Source organism: Nelumbo nucifera, chromosome 6 (genome assembly GCF_055504915.1).
Source record: "Nelumbo nucifera cultivar China Antique chromosome 6, China Antique-T2T, whole genome shotgun sequence".
In the NCBI taxonomy this organism is placed as follows: domain Eukaryota; kingdom Viridiplantae; phylum Streptophyta; class Magnoliopsida; order Proteales; family Nelumbonaceae; genus Nelumbo; species Nelumbo nucifera.
Genome location: NC_142654.1, coordinates 1,790,886 through 1,811,697, shown reverse-complemented (window position 1 = coordinate 1,811,697; position 20,812 = coordinate 1,790,886). Strand labels below are relative to the sequence as shown.

Here is a 20,812-nt window from a genome sequence, read left to right as displayed (position 1 = left end):
ATTTAGCTAAGAAATAAGAGAGGAACACTAAATCTAGCTAAGAGGTAAGATAGGAACACTGAATCTAGCTAAGAGATAAGATAGGAACACTGAATCTAGCTAAGAGATAAGATAGAAACACTGAATCTAGCTAAGAGATAAGATAACACTGAACCTAGCTAAGAGATAAGATAGGAACACTGAATCTAGCTAAGAGATAAGATAGGAACACTGAGTTAATCGCTCATTACTGCTGTTGTCCATTAAACACTGAATTAATCGCCTATTACTGCTGCTGTCCATAACTGCTGCTGTTTGCGGCTGTATTTCTTTCCACAACACTCATGTGCCTCATGCACATCTGATATAAAAAGACAAAAAAAAAAGAAAAAAGAAAAAAGAAAAAAAAAAGGAAAGGAAAGGAAAAGAAAGGGAAGTGAAAGAAAAAGAAAGAGAAGAAAAAAAAAAGAGAAGGAAAGAAAAGGAAAGAAAAGGGAAGGGAAGACCCCCCCCCTTTCAACTAATGTTATGCATCTTTATTCTTCTTAATATAAAATATTTTTATTAAAAATAAAGAAAAAATGAGATCCCCCTTCCTCTTCATCCTCCTCCTAACCCCCCTCCTTTCAAGGAGGCTTGTGTTCGGGAGGCTTACACCTCTTGCGTTCTGAACTACGCCTCACGCCTCTAGGTAGTGGAGTGCCTCGCGTCATGCCTCCGCGTTTTAAAACATTGGACCAAACATTATACTTTCAAATTCATGCTTCAACCCCACCAGAACCAAATTGTTTTGATCAAACTAACTCGGTTCCAACTGAAGCTTAAAACCATGCATTCAACCACTAAAAAAGGCTTCAATATCAATAAATTAGCTAAATAGGACCATTGATTCTTCACATTGGAATTTGGACCTTCTAATGTAAGAAAGGGCAAATTCTACTGATGTTCCCTCGCATAGAGAAACGTGAAATAAATAATAAGGTGCATGAGATCCAGCAACCTTTTGATCCACTTAATGAATGATGGACAATAAGAACACGTGGAGAAAGGTCATAAGCATTGAATGTAGAAGATATTTTAAAACAAGAGAAACGTGAGTGGAATATAAGATACAGTGACAAAGAACAGGAAATAATAACACTCCACCACACCACACGGGCTTTCACTGAGCATGAAATGCCTAATGACCTCTTTGGCATGTCTGAAATTTCAGTCTCTGTTCTCTGCTTGGATCAATTTTCTTCAGATGGAGTCATCCTCATAGTTCACTTTTAACAAGGTATAACTTAGGCTAACATGTGCTAGATATTAATTCATCCTCATAATTCACTTTTAGGAAAATATATACAGTCCAACCTGTGCTAGGTTAGTAGATTAGTATTGAGTCATCCTCATAATTCACTTTTAGCAAGGTCTAATGCAATCCAACCTGTGCTAGGTTAGTCTTAAGTACATCAGGATCAGATTTGGCTTCTGTTGATCCAAACTTGGGTTGGTCAGATTACAGCTGGCATTCCAGTTCCTGGGTTGGGTTTAGTTGGTTCCAAACCTGCCTGAGCTCTCCCATTGTCATAATGGTGACTCTTGACACAAGTATATGCAGCATGTTTCTTACAAAGAACCAGCATCAAGACGTCCACATTTGTGAATATATCTCATGTCTCTATATGTCCAGTTATACAAAAAAATGGTGACTCTTTACAAGTATATGCAGCATTTTTCTTAAAAAGAAACCAACATCAAGATGCCCAAATTTGTGAACATATCTCATGTCTCTATGTTACAGTTTTCAATTACTATTTAACAAGTTTAGATGATAAAAAAAAACAATTACAGAAATAGGCCAACAATGTTCAGTTCTTTATTTTTCATTTATTTCATGAAGAATGGATCCACAAATACCCATTTATGAGCCAACATTCAATTCAAGCTTTGCAAACTTGCAAAATGTTCCTGACAAACAAATCAAATACAATAAGCATGGCTCACAAAACTAAAGAATGAAAATTACATATCTTACTTTCATAAAACTAGCAATCATTTGATTACTGGTAAAACAAGATCTTAGCTAAGAAAAATATTTATTATATCATAAAGCATTAATACATTGTATATGCATGAATCTTGTGAAACAAATAACCATGTTAAAGAAAGTTAGGCGACAATAGTACCCTGGAAACAAGAAGTGAAACCTAAAGATTAGATGCTTACCAATGCCAAATGTAGAAATCCGTGGTGACATAGATCCTCTATTTTTCAGTTTAGTTTTCATAACCTCACAAATGTGTCTTTCATCCTCAACAGACCCATCAGTAATTAGGAAAATCAGAGGAATTGAATCACAAGTTTTGGATAACATCTCTATTGCCTGAGGAAACAGATAAAACAGAAATTACGGATATTTCCTTTGGACTTTATGTCAATGAAGGATTTGGGTGAGAATATTAAACTATTAATGATGCAGCAAACAAAAATAAGTATAATGAACATTTTTTTATGGTAAAAGAAACAGGTTGACTGGAATTGATTAAAAAAAAAAAAACAGGTTGACTGGGGTCCTGATTGGCATGCAGCAACAAGCAGTGAAATTGCTTATCTTGTTGAAAGGTTGAAAGATCTGCAAGAGGCCAATAGAAAGATAGGCTATTCCACAAAAGAGGGCGGTTCCCAATGTAAGAAGGATGTTGTATTCTTGGTCACAGAATGTAGGTGAGAAGATGACATAGTTGTAGGGGAGGAGAAGAAGGAGGTGAATGTCCATGTAAAGGAAGTGGGTAAGTTGCAGGAAAGGATGAGGGTGTTGTATGTTAGCTTGGTTGGCAGAATAGTTGGGAAAGAAATGGAGGTTGAGAAAGTTGAAGCTTGGGCAGGGTTAGAATAGGGAAGAGAGAGGGTTAAGGGGGTGAGGAAGTTGAACAGAGGTCTGTTACTTTTCATGTTCCACAATAGGAAAAAAGCAAAGTGGGTATTGGAATATGAGAGTTCAAGAAAGAGAAGCTTTGATCTGCACCCTGGCTGGTGGTTCCTGGCGGCCGGCGAAGTGTCTGTAGGTAGAAGGAGATGAGCAGTGTGGATTGGGGTCATCGACATTCGTTTTTTTTATGAACAAGAATCATTTTATTAAGTCAGGAACTGATTTGCATCGACATTCCTTTACATTATTTTAACATTCGAAGAAATAGGCAACAGGTGTCAAAGATTTTTGAAGTACGATGACAAAAATCGATCATAGGAGAAACTGGACATGGCGAGAATCATGATCAAGGTAGAGGATGCCTCTGCTATCCCCTACAAAATGAATCTTAGTTTTCCAGGTGAAATATATGGCCTAAGAGTGATAGTAGAAGGGGAAGATGTAATGTTTTTAGGAGGGGGGAGGAGGTGTTGACAAAAGATCAGAAGAAGGTAGAAGAAGAAGAAGGGGATGAGGGGGAGGGGTTGCTGATTCAGGTGCAGAGGTTTAAGGCAGTAGAGTAGACAAGGAGACGGGAGGAGAGGGAGTTGAAGAGTCGGGTTGTGGGAGAAAAGGATGAGGTAGCAGTGGAAACAATAAGAGATGGATGAGTGGCTATCCTGAATTTAGGTGGAAGGGTGGAAGGTGTCCATGTGGAGCAGGAGAGGTTTAAGAAGGGTGAAGACCAGTGAGCGGTAAGTGATTCTCATATTAAAGATTTTAAATGTAGAGACTTCCGCTTAAAGAAGATGGGTAAGGGTTTTAAGAAGTTCAACTGGCACAAACAGTTGCAGGTTTTAGGGGCATTTTTGGAAAAGATAGGTTGGAATCAAGTGTTAGGAGAAGATGAAAAGATAGAAGGAAAAACTTAGCCTTGGAGAGCTCATCAAATGAGTGGGTCTGGGTGACTGAGATTTAAGGGAGAGAAGAAGATAGTATTGATTGATCGTGGCGAAGCAAAGCTATATGGGAGGAGCAATGTATGCACACTTGGCCAGAAGCTGGGAGGATCATTGGGTTTTGATGAGAAGTGGATTTGCAAGATTGACGTCTCAACCAAGGATAGGAGGGCATCTCCTCGTTCCAGATCACTTCGCAGTCTATGGTACAGTGTCAGGAGTCTAGTATTGATAACGGAAGAGGAGTGCTGAGGAATGCAGAGATTGAAGATAGGGAGGAAGGAAATGCTAACAAGGTGAACTATTCAGCGGCAACAGGAATAAAGGAGAATGTTGAGGCTCACTCAAGAGCATTAGAGATTGTCGCTTGTCTGAATATTGGGGTAAGTCCGATTCCCTTATCTGAGCCAAAGACACTGGAGGAAGCCAATAGGATAAGAGGTGATCAGAGTTGAAGAGGAGGGTGAGAGGGGAAGCAAAAGAGAGAGAAAGACTCACAATTTGGAAGAAAGTTGGAGACAACATAAGAGTTTACAGCAGAAAAAGAAGGATAAATTTTCAAAGAGATAATGAAGATGGGAATGGGAAGGGGAAGGTGAGAGAACTGGAGGACTTCAGAGAGGGGATTAAGGAGGGGAATGAGGAGGTTGTGGATCTCAAGCGAGAAGAGATTCCAAAAGAGGATGGTGTAGGGAAGAAGAGGGTGGGAATTGAGAAACTAGTGGTGAGACAGGTGGAGGTGGGTAAATCTCTCAGTTATTTTTATTTTTATTATTTTTTTGGAGAGGGGAAAGGGTGGTGGTTACTGTCTGTATTTGTCTGTATTCAGTTCTATAGAAGAAGAAGAAGAAGAAGAGAATAGAAGAAATGGGTGGCACACCTCTCCAGCCCTCCAAGACAACTTTTATACTAGGGCAATAAGAAAGGGATACAATGACAAATCTGCCCCTGATTAGTAGACAGTAAGAAAACATAAAAACAAAGTAGGCCCAGGCCCATTTAGCCCAAGAAGGAAGTTACACAAGTAAATGTTATGAAATAACATAAATAGGCCCAAGCCCACAATGCTAGGCTACACAACACTCCCCCTCAAGCTGAGCATAGATATCTATCATACCCAGCTTGCATAATAGCTCCATAAATCTGGATTTTGTGAGTCCTTTAGTGAAAACATCAGCTAGTTGTTTTGTTGATGGCATGTAGGGAATACAAAGTTACTCCAGAGACAATCCTTTCACGTGCAAAATGTCTATCTATCTCGAAATGCTTCGTTCTATCATGTTGGACTGGGTTATTTGCAATGTTAATTGCAGCTTAATTGTCACAATAGAGCTTGAGTGGTCCAGCTATATCTATTCCCAATTCCTTTAGGAGGATTCGAAGCCAAAGAAGTTCAGCAACACCATGAGCCATGGCTCTGTATTCAACTTCGGCACTTGATCTTGCCACAACAGCCTGCTTCTTGCTTCTCCACGTGACCAGATTTCCACCCACAAAGGTGCAATATCCTGATGTAGATCTCCTGTCTCCACGGGAACCAGCCCAATCAGCATTTGTGAATGCTTCAACTTCTATTTTGTCATGCTTCTTAAATAATAATCTTTTCCCAGGACATGACTTGAGATATCTCAAGATTCTCAATATTGTTTTCATATGTGAGACTTGTAGGTTATGCATGAATTGGCTAACTACATGGACTGAATATGCAATATCCGGCCTAGTGAAAGATAGATACAACAGTTTTCCAACCAATCGTTGATATCTTTCTTTGTCAGGATAAGGTTCCTCATCACCTCCTTGCAATCCATGATTTTGCTCTATGGGAGTGCCGGTAGGTCTGATTCCTAACTTCCCGGTCTCCTTCAACAAGTCAAGAGCATACTTTCTCTGACATATGTAAATCCCTTCCTTGGATCTAGCCACTTCTATTCCCAAGAAATATCTCAAGTGCCCTAGATCCTTGATTTCAAATTTTGAGGCTAAGAAACCTTTTAATTCCATAATTTCCTTTGCATCATTTCCAATAACCACCATATCATCAACATAGACAATCAGAGTTGTCAACTTCTCACCATCCCTCTTATAGAACAATGTATGATCTGCACCACTCTGTTTGTACTCTATTTCCTATATTGCTCCGCACAATATCTCAAACCATGCTCTTGGGGTTTTTTTGAGCCCATACAAGGCCCTTTTTAGTTTACACACCTTTCCTCTCATGTTGATCTGGACACAAGAGAAAAATGAGCCTTCATACCCAAAACTCTAGATGGCATCCTGTTTATGAGATAAGATGCAGTGAGAACAATGAGACCAGAATTTCTTTGGCACCCTGTTTTGAAACAAGAGAGCACGAACAGTTTCCAGTAGATGTTTATTTTTCCTCTCTGCAACTCCATTCTAGTGTAGAGTGAAGCTGCAAGAGGACTGATGCAATGTTCCCTCATCTTCAAAAAACGCATTTAGAAAATTCATGAAGTATTCTCCTGCATTATCAAAATGAAATTTTTTAATCTTTTTCCCAAATTGAGTCTTAATCATTTTATAGAAAACCATGGTGATTCTAGGTACTTCCTCTCTTCCTTTCATCAAGTAAATCCAAGTACATCTTGTAAAGTGGTCAATAAAACTGATAAAGTAACGATAACCATCCATAGAAGTAATGGGTGAAGGACCCCACACATCGGAATGAACCAAATGAAAAGGAGAATTAACTTCATTGCTAGAGTTGGGATAACTTGTTCTACAATGTTTAGACAACTGACACACTTCACAAAATAGACTCTCAATTGACACATTTTGAAACAATTCTAAAAACAAAAATCTTAACAAGGTAAAAGATAAATGACCCAATCTAGCATGCCAATGATAGATGGTAGCACTAGACTCCTTGCATTCCCCAATATGACTTGTTGAAGCTTGATGAGATGAACCGATATCCTCATTGAGGTAGTAGAGACCACCAGCCTCATGACCACTCCCAATCATTTGCCTCGTCAGCCAATCCTGGAAAACACAATGTGTGGGGAAAAAGGTCACAATACAATCCAAGTCTTTGGTGATTTTAGAAACTGAAAGCAAATTTGCAGTAAAGTTTGGAACATGCAAAACAAATTTAAGAAGAAGATCCTTTCCAAGTTGGATATCCCCTTTTCCATGAATTAAGGGAAAGAGAACCATCAGCCCCTCTTACTTTATCTTGCTCAGAACCAAGATGACAAGATGAGAAATAAGAGGAATTGTTTGTCATATGTTCAGAGGCACTTGAGTCAATCACCCAAGGGTCATTCGGATGAGGCTGAATAGCACTAAGGGTAGAAAACATACCTATCTTGGCAAAGGATGAGGAAGGAATAGTGGATTGTTTTAATCGAGCTATGGCTCAATTTAGAACGTCTACCTCTGCTGTTGTAAATTCAGGGAAGCTACTTGGGGAAGTAGTGGTCTGTCCCACACATGAAGAAGCACTCAAGGTTATAGGCTTTTGCACTCCATCCACCAGATTTGAACTTGCCACATGTCCATAAGGTCCTGGACAATTCAGTTTTTTTTTTATCAATAAGAGCTGTCGGTTTAAGGTGAGGATGCAAATGGAGGGGCTCCTACCTTCATTTCTTTTCTCCGGATCTCCCCATTTCTAATTAAGTAATAAACATGCTGCAAAGAGGGAAGTTCATCTCTCCCCAGGATCTGAGAATTGATGCTCTCATAAGAAGAGTTGAGTCCAACAAGAAATTTGAACACTCTCATTTCCTCAATTTGCTTTTGGTGCATTTCTTGGTCCTCAGAATTCTTCCAATCAAGAACAAGATGATGATCAAACTCTTCCCAAATCCCCTCAAGAGTAGCAAAGTAGGTTGCAACTGATAAACTTCCTTGAGTCAAGGCTGCAATGTCTTGTGTCAGTCTAAAATTTCTTGCACTATTTTTCCTTTGTCCATAGGTAGTAGATAATTTCTCTCAAATCTTATGAGATGTAGAATAGCGTTGGACTTCCTAGCAATCTTTGGTGCCATGGAAGATAACATCCATGTCATAACAAGTGCATTTTTTTTTGTCCAAGTTCCATATGTAGGTTCTTCCTTCTTAGGTTCTTTGACTTGTCCATCCATGTACCCTAATAAACCACGACTTATGATGTGAAGTTTTGCAGAAATGGACCACTCCTTGAAGTTGTATTCATCTAGTTTCACATTAGTGATATGAAGATTTGGGAAGCTAGTGTTCTCCATGTTGAATAAGCTTTCACTTGGCTGACTTTCCTTGGAGGTTACCTCACTAGAGTTTGAGGACATAATGAACTGTTTCTGATGTGAAATTTCACCCAGAAAACAAAAGAGAACAATCAGTACTACCAGCCTGTAGACCGGAGAATACTCCAACACAAAACAACAGGACAAAAATAGAGGAACTTGGGCTGCAACAGAAAACAAACATCTGGTCTGCAACCAGACACTGTTTAGCTTCTAAAAACTTGAAGTAGAGGGCAACAACCTGTACTTCACTCCCAGTCTAATGGAAACCTCTAACCTAACATAAAAAGTCTTCCACAAAGATATCTGAAAACCTCTTGCACTGCACCTTCCTGCAGTTCAAAATCTTAACCTGCTTACTGCAGGTTACTCTAGTAGTCCAGAGAGTCTACTCACAGCTTGTCTTGTCCTATTGGAGCATTGCCGAACCTCTTCTAGGTTCCCTTGGATCTTCTCCCAAGGGAAAACCCAAGAAAGCAACTGGGTTTAGAGCACCACAAGCAGAACTAGGGTTTCTTTAACACCCCAAGTAAAAAACGAAAAAGAATAGAAGAACAGTATATAAGATTTTGAATCAGTGAAGAGGATAGTATCAATGCTCTGATACCATGCTTGTATTTGTCTGTATTCAGCTCTATAGAAGAAGAAGAAGAAGAAGAGAATAGAAGAAAAAGAAGTTTAGAAGAAATGGGTGGCACACCTCTCCAGCCCTCCAAGACAACTTTTATATTAGGGCAATAAGAAAGGGATACAATGACAAATCTGCCCCTGATTAGTAGGCAGTAAGAAAACATAATAACAAAGTAGGCCCAGGCCAATTTAGCCCAGGAAGGAAGTTACACAAGTAAATGTTATGAAATAACATAAATAGGCCCAAGCCCACAACGCTAGGCTACACAACAGTTAAAAGGGCAATTGGGCAGTTTGAAAGAAGCAGAAGAGAAGAAAAAAATAAGAGAAAAAGTTATTGGGGGGGGGAAGAGGAGTGGGAGGAAGGGGAAGAGAGGGAAAAAGATTGGGCCAAAGAAGAGTGAAGGGGTTATTGGAAGAAAAAGATAGGAGGGTAGTGGAAGCCGTGACAGAAATAAGGCTGTTATCCTGGAACGTTAGGGGTTCTGAGAGACAGGAGGTGTTAGTAAGGAGTGTGGTGAGACGCAGAGGAGAAAAGATAGCTAGAATAATCAGCAGCTGTCTTCCATTTGCCATTTTATAGAATGCATGGAAGGAAAGGAATAGAAGACTTTAGTGAAGTTAAGAAATGGAAGCTGGACAAACTGGTGGTGACCATTGGTGAATCTGTTGCAGATTGGGTTTTGATATTGCCTAAGTTTTCTCAGGCCAATAGAGTAGACTTGGGAGAAAGGTTATGGGAGGTGATGGGATTTCAAAATTATGATATGGATAATTGAAAATATGTTGTTTTTGTATTTGTTGTTGTTGTTAGGTGTGTTACCTTTAACACCTATCCAGATTGTACTTTATTTTCTTTTAGTGAAATTTACTTTCACTTGTCAAAAAAAAAAAATATTTATGAAAGGAATGATACAACTGAAATAAGGTGTTGAGGCAACACCTTCATGCATCTTAATTATAAATTCAAGGACAACATTTAAATTTTTAATAGTGTCCCAGAACCTGTCTCCAAACTCTGATCTGCTTGTCTGAGCTAAATCAGGTAGAACCAATCCATAACCATTTTACCTATATTAGCCATGATTATTTCAATCCTCCTAGATTTGTTTTCAACAATGTCATATTTCTCTCCTACCATATTCCCAAATAAATGGCAACAGGGGTGCAACTCCAGCAGATTTTGGCTTTTTTTGCTTCTTTGAATTTTTGAGAAAAAAAAAGAAAAAACCTCTTCTGGAGAAATGATCATTGACTGCATGCATACACCAATATATATTGCAAAATGTGAATGGCATAAATCATTAAAGGTCATTTCACAGATTTCAGAACAAACCTTCTAAAAAGATTTTAGCCATTCTTTGTTTCAAGTTGTGAATTAAGTGCAGGGAATTTACTAATTGGAGGTAGGATAAACCAGAAAATGGACTATTAATATAGACCAATTTGTAGATGTCTTCTGAGAGCAGCCTCTGTGTGCAACAAAAATTGCCAACAGTTATGTCCATATCCACTCCACCCCCTTCAAAGACCCTTGATAGATGAGACCAACATTTGGCAATGGCCTTTTGACCAATTTGTGGATATGTATATTCATGGGAAAGGTGCATACTCCTAATAATAATACCAAAAAAAAATTGTTTAGGTGACAGTACTTGATTTAAGGGAAGTAAAATGCTTGTTCCACCACCTGCAACAAATTTTACACTAATCCACTGAGAAGCATTCTGAATTGCTTCCTTAGTTGCCATTTCCATTGAGGGTGAAAATAGATATGTCTCCCCGTTGAAAGCTATGATGTTAAATGAATCCTCTGGATTGAGCTCAGACAGTGAAGCACATAGTCCATTTTTGACACTTTCAAGTGGCCTTCCTTGCATGCTTCCACTTATGTCAACAACAAAGACCACAGCCTTTCTGAAAACCTACCAGATTAATTAAATTGAGATTCAGAATAGAGATGAAGTAATTCTTTCATACATTAACTGCTGATAGAAAATTCTTTCATACATTAACTGCAGATAAATGATTTTTAAGGGCTGTGACATCATATCCCTTGAAAAAAAAAAAAAGAGAGAAGATACTCATCCTTCATGGGCTTACATGAAACATGTAGTGAACAACAAAGGTAAGCTGGGGCTTTAATGTTTTCTCTCTTCTTCTGGCAAAAATAGCAACACAAGTTGCTTGGTTTTCAAAATGTACATGCCAATTATGTATCTAAAACTATATTTAGTACAATTTCTTACTATATAAAAATCTAACTGTTGGCTAAATTTGATATTTTTGCAAGATTCACTAAGATAAAATCAATATCTTTTGGCAAATGGGACAGCGGATACTTTAGCTAAACAAGGGATTGTTAGACAACAAATATTTTAGGCAAAATTTTAAATTGTTTCTTGGTGGAGATTTTTTCACCTTGCTGTAATACGTGAGTTTGAATTTAATAAAATCTCTCTTTATTGAAAAAAAGTCCCTTATCTCAACATAAAAAATAATACAAATGATCAGGAGTTTGGATACTAAAATAAAGAGAATGGTGAATAAGCCACAAACCAAGGGTATTTTCTCATAATAGTATATGATATATCACCAAATTAACATGAATCACATAATCCAAGTAACGATATGCTGATAGAGGAGAATATTTGATGAATGGAAGATTAATAAACAGTATATCAATGTCAACAGACCTTCCTGTTTTGGTCATTTCCTGGGAAAAGATAAAAGAAGAACATTTCTCTCTGATCAAAGTCATTAATGAGTGGAGGTTGCAGCAACAAGGAACCATGAATTCCACTTGAACATATCTGTACATGAAGAAAATCTTGGGCAATAAGTTGAACTCTGGGAAAACATAAAATGAAATTTCTTCTTCTTTTGAATTCATGGTATAAGCAGAACATATACATCCACAATCCATATAACCATTTGGACCTAGAGTACTATGTTCAGAAAACCACAGAAATAATGCCTACAGCTCAGGGTCCTACCATATAAGAAAAAGTAAAATCCACGCTTGACCATGCAAGAACATCTGCTTCATATGAGAAACCCAACCTTCCTGCCTGGCGTCTTATTTCCTGTAATGTCCAGAAAAAAGAAAAGGAAATGTCAGTGGGTTTATTCATGGAAATTTTATATGGGAGTCCAACTGGAACTTTTATTGAAGACATACCTTCAAAGGATGGCTACTTGTCCTGCACAGGACTTCCATTTCACTACCGGCATTCACATTCAATTGTATCTTTTCTCTTTTCGGAATTTTCTTTCCAGCAGGAGAAACATATTCTGGAAAGCTAAAGGGAATGTTGAGGGAGAACTGACCATCATTATACAATAATTTCTGAGACCAACTGAATTTAATTGAGAGGTTCGATCCTCCATCAATCTTGAAACAAACACAAGAATTAGATAATTGAAAGAAACAAAATGGAAACTAAATATAAGCTCTACAGAAGAATTTACCTCTGGAATTGTCATAGTAAATATATGGGGCTTCAAAAAGCCCCCATCTTTGACCTTGGAAACTTTAACAATATCCATATTTTCTTCCATTTTAATCAACTGAGTGCGATAGGATTTTCTAATAACATCAACTTCAACACCTAGAACTGAACCCTGTTAACCAAATCATGTTTTGCTTGAGAACAATAATAAAAAGTAAATACCAAGGTTTATGAAAGCAACCTGAAACAAATACAATTTATTACGTTAATACAAGGAAAAACTCAATAAAATATTTCTATATCCAAAAGTATGACTTTTTTCTATATTTTCTATTATCTTATTGCGCATATATTGTTCAAATGATATAGAGGGGTGATAAAGACCAGAAGAGCAATATTCTTTTCAGCTTTTCAGGCCCAGCAGGAAATGGAAACTCATTACGGGCAGAAATGTTGGCCATGGTTTAAGACTTATGAATATGAATGGTTTGACAGAGGTGGAGGTAGAAGGAGACTGCCAAACTGTAATTTTTTGGATGAAGAAACAGGAGCTTCCATGGAAATTTAGGCCTTTGGTTAGGCTTGCACAAAATCTAGGTGCTAGTTTGGAGAACTCATTCAAATGGATACCTAGTGTAAGGGGATCGACCTGAGTAGCAACACAGATCAATGACCGCAACAAGACCAACCAAGCCCAGGTCAATTCGGGCCATTAAATATAAGTGGAGACAAAAATCAAGAAAGCATTCTTGGATAAGAGACAAGCATTGAGAACATTCTAGAAATAAATCCAGCTAAGCAAGGAAATAGACATGTGATTTAAGGCTCAGTTTGGAAGGAGTACAAATACAAATTTGTAGAGTGCAAAACCTTGTATTTTGTATGTGTTTGCACTGTACTCATTTGTATTTGTATTCTTTCCAAACTGAGCCTAAATGACAAAAGGGTAAAACTGAAAATGTCAATAAATAAGATAATTCTAGAAAGATATTTAACCACATGTTTTATGTGTAAAGAACATTCTAGAACAAGAGGGTTAAATGGGAAAACACAAACTTAAGAAACCTCTAGAATGTGCATCCAAAAACTATAAATAAGGACCTTGAAACCATTCTTGCCCCATCACTTTGATGTCAACCCATTCCCTTTCTCTCATTCAGCCTCTTCTCCATTTCAGCCATCACCACTTTCACTCTTTTCTCACCGGAATTCCAGCTTCGGGTGAACTACAGTAGCCTGATCTCTCGCGGAGGGTATGTAGGCACTAGGCAGCCCCTTCTTCGGGGTCCGACCACTTGCTTATTTCCCATTTCTTCCCATTTTTTATTCAGTCAATTCCTCGGTATTGACTGCGCCACATTAACGGCCTTACACCTAGAAGTGCAAATGTGGTGGGTAATTCATTGACAAAGACATGTGCTGTAAGGGATCACATAGAATGAGGTTCACTGGGGCCGGCCATCAATTTGTAACTCTAAATAGTGTGTTGATTTATCTTTTGTAAGCCGGCTTTGTACTTTTTTTTAGGACTACTGCCTTATTTAAGGGCAGCTAAGAGTTTTTGATTAATGAGGTTATTTTGTTACTTATTTATCTTCATAGAAATCATCATTTGAATAAACTAATGTTTTAAAAATGAAAGAATATCTAAAGAACAAGGGGTTCTTAGAGCCTGACACATAATGCTAGGTGACCACCTGATAAAGTGAGGTGCCACTTTTGAAAAAAAAAAGATATAAATTCTAAAAGAAATTAAGTACCTCAAAAAAATCTATTAGCTTAATTGGTTAGGAAATAATGCTATTAACAATATTTTAGCCTTGTACATTCAAGTGAGGTAAATCAAGATTGAGCAATAAGCCAAGTAGGGAAAACATGAGTTTAAGCAAGGCAAAGCCTGCAAAATGAACCTTGTCTGTGAGACTTGGGCATACTTCTTAAAACACTAGGATAATGATGACAAATATCCTAAAACAGAAACAAATCAAAGATGGCTAGACCAACTGACCGAAAAAAGGCCCTATGTGGTCCATTCAAATCCTCTAACTGGATTTGCACCAATAAATGGGTAAAATCAGTCGTTTTCAACCAAACCAACCAATTCAGTGGTCTTTTTATATCTATATATGAAACAAGAAAACTTTCCTAAAATTTATCGAAAGAGAACAATAATAATAAATCATGCCCTTACAAGTAACAACACAAGAAAGCCTCAACCACATCTCTATCAACATTCCATGAAACAGCATTTAATTACTGCAGAAATAAAACTAAACAATAGGATGCACTTTGTGCCAGCTGAATCATGGTATAGTAGACAACTCAGCCTTAGACAAAAATTTGACAGATTCATCCTTTTTTTTATAGGCAACAGAATTTGACAGATTCATCTTTAATATAAGATGATGCAATAGGTGATATCAAGTTGACGTATGTGCCAACCAACTAACAGTATGTTGGACAAACCTGTAGCAGCTAACCAGAGTAAAAATAATCTTAGTTAAAAATACATTTTTCCATTGTTCTCTTTTTCTTCATTACTATCAAACTATGATTAGAAAGCTTCTCATCTTTACCTTGTGCCACTTTACCCCTAAGCTAACAGTATCAGGCTATCAACCTAAAAGTGCATAATCTAGTTTCACATTTGTATACTACACCCCCTACTATTGCTGGCTATGAAATGAATTTTTCTTATTTGATGGGTTAAAAGATAGACCTTGAAAGAAGGCCCCCTTCTTGCTGCCATAATAGCTATATACCAGCATTGTTTTTTCTCTCTTTTTACATATCCCAATCACATATTTATTGATGTGGTTAATGTTCAATTTTCTTTTCTTTCTCTTTTCCATGCTCAGACACTTCACTTTATCCTCCGTCACTTGATAATTTCAGGGGCCCACACTATAGATATTTTTGTTGGATGACTCAAGTATACCTTTCAGTGCTAGTGTCAAAAAGTTACACACTGGAAGAAAGTCATAGCTCACTACCAAAAACCAGATTAAGCTCAAGCTCTACATGTAATATCTCTTTGAAAAATATCTACCTTCGACGTTGTCGCAATAAGATACATTATGATGGTGGACTTGGCCCTCTAGTGACATCATGACACATGGCATCTCAGAACAGCCAGATGACACCCCAACACCACCTAGGCGATGACTTGCCTTAGCCAAAGTGATGGGGTCCGACCTAGCGACCTGCCTCCGCCAACTTGGTGGAAATCTAGTTGGCGACCTCGTCCACAACTCAATGTGGCTTGCAGCACCTCGTCCAAGGCCGACCTGTGGTACCTCATTAGTACGGTCGAAGTGACCTCGATGAGGAGCGACCTCCCTCGAGGGCTTGCCGATCTGATTGAGGTCCAGGTGGCGACCTGCGAGACGTGCTCGCCGACCAATTCTGCATGCATATCCCGTCACTCCCGGGTTTCTCAGAAGTTGGCCCCCAACCCGAATGTTCCAGAGGAAACCGAACAAGGCGCGAAGACTGGTCTACGTGCACGGCTACCTCCGAGGACTTCGGACCGGTTAGGCACGTCTTCCCGGAGACCTCGGACATAATGCATGAAGCCCACGCCACACGACGCTTATATAAAGGCACCAACTCCAATGACACAAGGTACGTGCGATTACTTACTTACTAGCTCTCATATTCACAAGTTTTCAGCTCGCAACATAACCAGCATACTAACTTAAGCATCGAAGTGACCACATCGGGTTAGCCGCCCCGGGTTCTCTGAGCTTTCCCCTTCTTGCAATTCGACTCACCAGCCAAGCAACCGACGTATGAGCTGCCATCCAGCTAGGAGTGACCAGATCGCGCACCATCAATTGGCACCGTCTGTGGGAAACGCAACAAAAAGCTAAGTTCTCACCTTCTAGTTTGCTAAGTTCTCACCTTTATCAACTCAATGATATTTTTTAGCAGCACCAACATCAAGAATGAAGTATTAGTTACTAGGGGAAAGAGCATTCGTGATGAACCTTGAGAACCCCTTTGTGACAATCAAGTAAGTTCAGTGCCCCTAGCAACCATGCTGAACCCAACACTCGCATTACCCCAGACAAGCACACCGCTACCTCATGTGAACATCCCTCTCCCCGCAATAGAGCCATCAGCGGTTCCCGCCGGGATTGAAGCACGGCAGTTTTATGAGCTGAAGCATGAATCTCCAGATGTGGGCATGGGAGGAGAAGTTCGGTGCATTCATGCCGCTGCAAAATAATCAACAACAAAACGACCTCAGCAACCAGCAGTCTGGCGACAGGCACCTTGAAGTAAAGCCGCCCCCGCAGGTCGGGCCCTTTGTGGTTCCTACGAGAGTTGATGGCCAACAGACTGAGCAGCTCTGCCGACCTCAATTCAGCCCGGACAAACCTTGTCAGCTCTGTTCGCAAGGTCGCCTCTACAGGTCGAGCCCTTCGTTGCTCTCGCGAGAGTCGACAGCCAACGAATTGTGTGGTCGCCCTTGCAGGTCGAGCCTTCTAAGGCTCCCGTGCGAGTCAACGACTTACAATTAATAGAGCTGCCCCCGCAGGTCGAGCTCCTTGTGGCTTCTCGTAGGAGTAGACGCCCAGCGTCACCAAGGGGTTGATGCAGTGTAGCCGTGGCACCGACCTACCGCCCAACGCCAACAGCAACATATGTATCGACAAAGCCATCACAAGGGGGGCAGAATATGAACGACTAGCCCGGGCGAGCTTCAGGGATCTGGCCCAGATTGTATCCCAGCCCGAACTGCGAATCCTCACTACTGATCGAACTCTGTATGGCTCCCTTGAGAGTTGGAAGCGAACTGAATGTGGAACCGGCCTCATAGGTCGAGCCCTTCGTGGTTCTCGTAAGAGTAGGCAACCCGCAGACAGTAGAGCCACCCCCTCAAGGTGAGCCTCCCATAGTAGAGGGCGGCCAGCAGCTCCAGGAGCAGGTGTAGTACATGTATGCCATGGTCTCGCAAGCACCTACCCAGAGAAGCCAATCCCACGCGATGGCATGGAAGCATCCACATTTAAAGCTACTACGGAACAGCCATCCGCTTTAGTGACCTGGTCAATTTGAGTTCTAAGGGAAAGCCATACCGCTTTTTAGCTAAGGCGCCCTCAAGCCAACTTCGAAAGCATGACGGCAACGGATAGACTGATCTAAGCAGGTCGGCCCCCTATTTATCTAGCTCGGCAACACGTGTAAATCGATCTCGAAGGACATCAGTATCTCACCGCCAACTTTAAAAAAAAAAAGGAAAGAAAAAGAAAAGAAGGTAGGGAAGACTAGTTCGCTTTCAGCACCGTGGCGGATGTGCAAACTTGGCCGATCACTTCACAGCCAACCTCCACCTTGGTTTCAGGCTCCACATCGACCTCGTTGGCTACTCTTTCGAGAATCGGCTCGAGGGACATTGTGTTGTACTCTACCTGAGTGGAGCAACCTGACGAGGCAATCATGCAGTTAGAAGCCCCTCTTGAGGACGGCATGACAAACTTCACTCTTGAGGTATTTGGCTGAACTGCAAAACTCCTTGATGGTTGCATCCCTAGTAAGGTAGATGTCCACGGAGTGCTTGCTTCGTCTCTCCTCGAGCAAATGAATTCGGTCTTGCACCTCGATAATCAAGACAGTAAAGTCCTGCATAAGGTTGCATTCAACACTTAGACTCTTCTAACCTGGAGAGCAAACTGGACTGACGCCTACGACTACGAGCTCATTAAATTAGTCACTCCAGGCCAAAGAAACAAGCTACTCCCTTCGCCGATTTGATCTCAACTCGGGAGTGGGGGCAATTGATGAGGGCGGATTTGGCCCTCTAGTGACATCATGACACATGGCATCTCAGAACAGCCAGATGACACCCCGACACCACCTAGGCGATGACTTGCCTTAACCAAAGTGATGGGGTCTGACTTGGCGACTTGCCTCCGCCGACTTGGTGGAAATCTAGCTAGCGACCTCGTCCACAACTCAAGGTGGCTTGCAGCACCTCGTCCAAGGCCGACCTGTGGTATCTCATCAGTACGAACAAAGTGACCTTGATGAGGAGTGACCTCCCTCGAGGGCTTGCCAATCTGATTGAGGTCCAGGTGGCAACCTGTGAGACGTGCTCGTCGATCAATTCTGCATGCATATCCTGTCACTCCCGAGTTTCTCGGAAGTTGGCCCCCACCCTGAATGTTCCGGAGGAAACCGAACAAGGCACGAAAAGACTAGTCTACATGCACAGCTACCTCCGAGGACTTCGGACCGGTTAGGCACGTCTTCCAAGAGACCTCAGACGTAATGCGTGAAGTCCACGCCAAACAACACTTATTTAAAAGCACCAACTCCAATGACACAAGGTACGCGCAATTACTTGCTTACTAGCTCTCATATTCACAAGTTCTCAACTCACAACATAACCAGCATACTAACTTGAGCATCGGAGTGACTACACCTGGTTAGCCACCCTGGGTTCTCTGAGCTTTCCCCTTCTTACAGTTCAACTCGCTAGCCAAGCAACCAACGTCCGCACTGCCATCCAGCTAGGAGCGACCACATCACGCACCATCAATACACAACTGATATAAATTGTTTTTGAGTTAAAATATAATTCTATCTGAGAGTGGAGCAACTGAATAGCGATTATACATACACGAAATATCCAGTTAAACGAATCTTATGTCATACTTGGATTCGAAAATTGGAAAGTTCAACCCACTGCAACATTGCGGACAATCCTTATTATCAAATCCAGACTCCGAAAACTAGCAAATAATAACTAATTCAAATACGCACAAATACTAAATTGAAACCTTTTAATTATATCCAATTTAGGGAAAACTATTACGCTAAATGATTTTTATGAATTTAGCAGTTCTAAATACTTCCAAATCGACAACGAAGTTCACATTAAATTCAACTTCGAGAACTAATGGATCGAGCAACTCCAAGTTCACATTTTTATCAAACGGTTTGGAGTGCATACCCGCTCGCTCATCGGGATTGCAAGGCGGCAATCGCAGTTTCGACTACCCATAATACAATGGACACGCCATGATCCGCTGACGGTAACGAACGCAGTACCCAAGTAACAGTCTGCCTCGACCGCAATTCCATTCATTTGGAGTGGAATCAGCGCGGGTGGATCGCACTTCCCGTGGACATACGGCTGGTAGCTCGGAAGGTCGGGGTTGTCAACGATTGCGGGGTCAGAGACCACCGCATACACCATTGGTGCCGTCGGAAGGTACGTCTGGTGTAAAGATTTATCCATCGACGCCGGCCTTGGAGGCGAGACCGATCGATCTTTCCCGAAGTATATGCGCTTCGAGAGTCGTAACCCGTCTTCGACGGATTCCACGAAGTAGTCAACCATTTGAAACGACATTCCGGCGAGAAATAAAAGGAGGCTTGGACGTCAACTGTGCCGCCGGGCAATAGCAGTGGAGGAAGAAGCCGATTGAACTGTTGAGAAGAAAGGAAGACGAGAGCTGTCCGTACGGATTTGGAGATGGATTTCCATTGAGAAAGGAATATCGTGGTGACAGCGATGAAGGGTGAAGCAGGTAGACGGTAGTGCGGTACTCCATTTGCTCTCTCGTTATGCCCGACAACACGGGTGATTGATTTGAGAACCTATTTTATTTTAATTAATAACCGACAATACGCGTGATTTATTGAGAAGCTATTTTATTTTAATTAATAAAAGAGGGGGTATTACGATTTACGAGTGATTATTTGACACATAGATGACGAATCGGATTGGGCGATCTCTACTGAGAGGAATGAATTCACGTTCAAGCACCACATACAGTGCGTAATGCGTAAGCTTAGGGAGTTCACATCTCCGCTTCACAACGCCCCACAGCACATGTATCCAACACACGCCCAAGATGTGTTGTAGGGCATTGGCATTGTGGGGCGGGACGCTATGGGGCGGAGGTAACGGGATCTGCTCCACAAATGGGCGCCTCATACGCACATCTACCATGCATTGGGAATATTTCCCGTGATGTGCGTGTGAGGCGCCAGTTGTGAGGAGCAAATCCGGTTTCGAGGCAGAGACGTGGTTATGACGTATGAGGAGAGAGACCAGATCTGCTCTTCACACAGGCGCCTCACACCAACCTCACACAGGCACATCTCACCATGGTTGGGAACATCTCCCTGTGAGGTCGGTGTGATCCCAATTCATGAAGAGAGCTCTAAGGGGAACACGAGTCGAGTCCGGATCTGCTCCCAATATGGTGTGGGTTTAGAACACGAGGGAAATGCTAGCACCACTTAGCAAACACAAAAAAAAGGCGTGAATTAGATCAGTTTTTTTAAACCGAATTAGACCTAGGTTCAATTGACGCTATGTTTATTATACATATTAAAAAAATCAAAATCCAACAAAAAAAAACTTAATTAAAACCAACCTAATTTTAATCCAATAATATCAGGTCAACACCTTTTTTTATAAGGGAAAACTCTTGATTAATACCCTATACTTTGGGCTTAGTGCCACTTTGGTCCCCAAATTTGAAAATACGATAATTCAGTATCCAAACTTTTAAAACATAACAATTTAGTATATATCGTTAACTAGTTGTTAATAGTCGTTAAGTGGCATTTGAAAAAGACATAATTATCTTTCAAGTGTTATTTAATTTTTTAAAAGACACAATT

The 20,812-nt window shown here is 40.6% G+C and overlaps 1 protein-coding gene across 8 annotated transcripts in view; it reads right to left on the bottom strand.

Annotated features, from left to right (window-relative positions):
- LOC104609280 (uncharacterized) overlaps window positions 1-19,756 on the bottom strand; it is a 35,052-nt gene extending 15,296 nt beyond the window's left edge. For 5 of the 8 annotated variants that reach the window (XR_016077285.1, XR_016077286.1, XM_088889506.1 and 2 more), the window contains exons 1-7: window positions 19,128-19,756; window positions 12,186-12,338; window positions 11,896-12,108; window positions 11,711-11,800; window positions 11,411-11,527; window positions 10,370-10,639; window positions 2,191-2,347 (exon numbers count right to left, since the gene is read on the bottom strand). Coding sequence is in view for 6 of the 8 variants with exons in the window: in XM_088889506.1 (XP_088745632.1) it covers window positions 2,191-2,347; window positions 10,370-10,639; window positions 11,411-11,527; window positions 11,711-11,800; window positions 11,896-12,108; window positions 12,186-12,338; window positions 19,128-19,529 (1,402 nt within the window). In the remaining 2 variants the exon portion in view is untranslated. Of the gene's footprint in view, window positions 1-2,190; window positions 2,348-10,369; window positions 10,640-11,410; window positions 11,528-11,710; window positions 11,801-11,895; window positions 12,109-12,185; window positions 12,339-13,267; window positions 13,305-19,127 lie in introns of those variants that run through there. The other 3 variants (XM_088889508.1, XM_088889507.1, XM_010275553.3) reach the window with 3 other exon arrangements.
- Window positions 19,757-20,812: the final 1,056 nt, after the last annotated feature.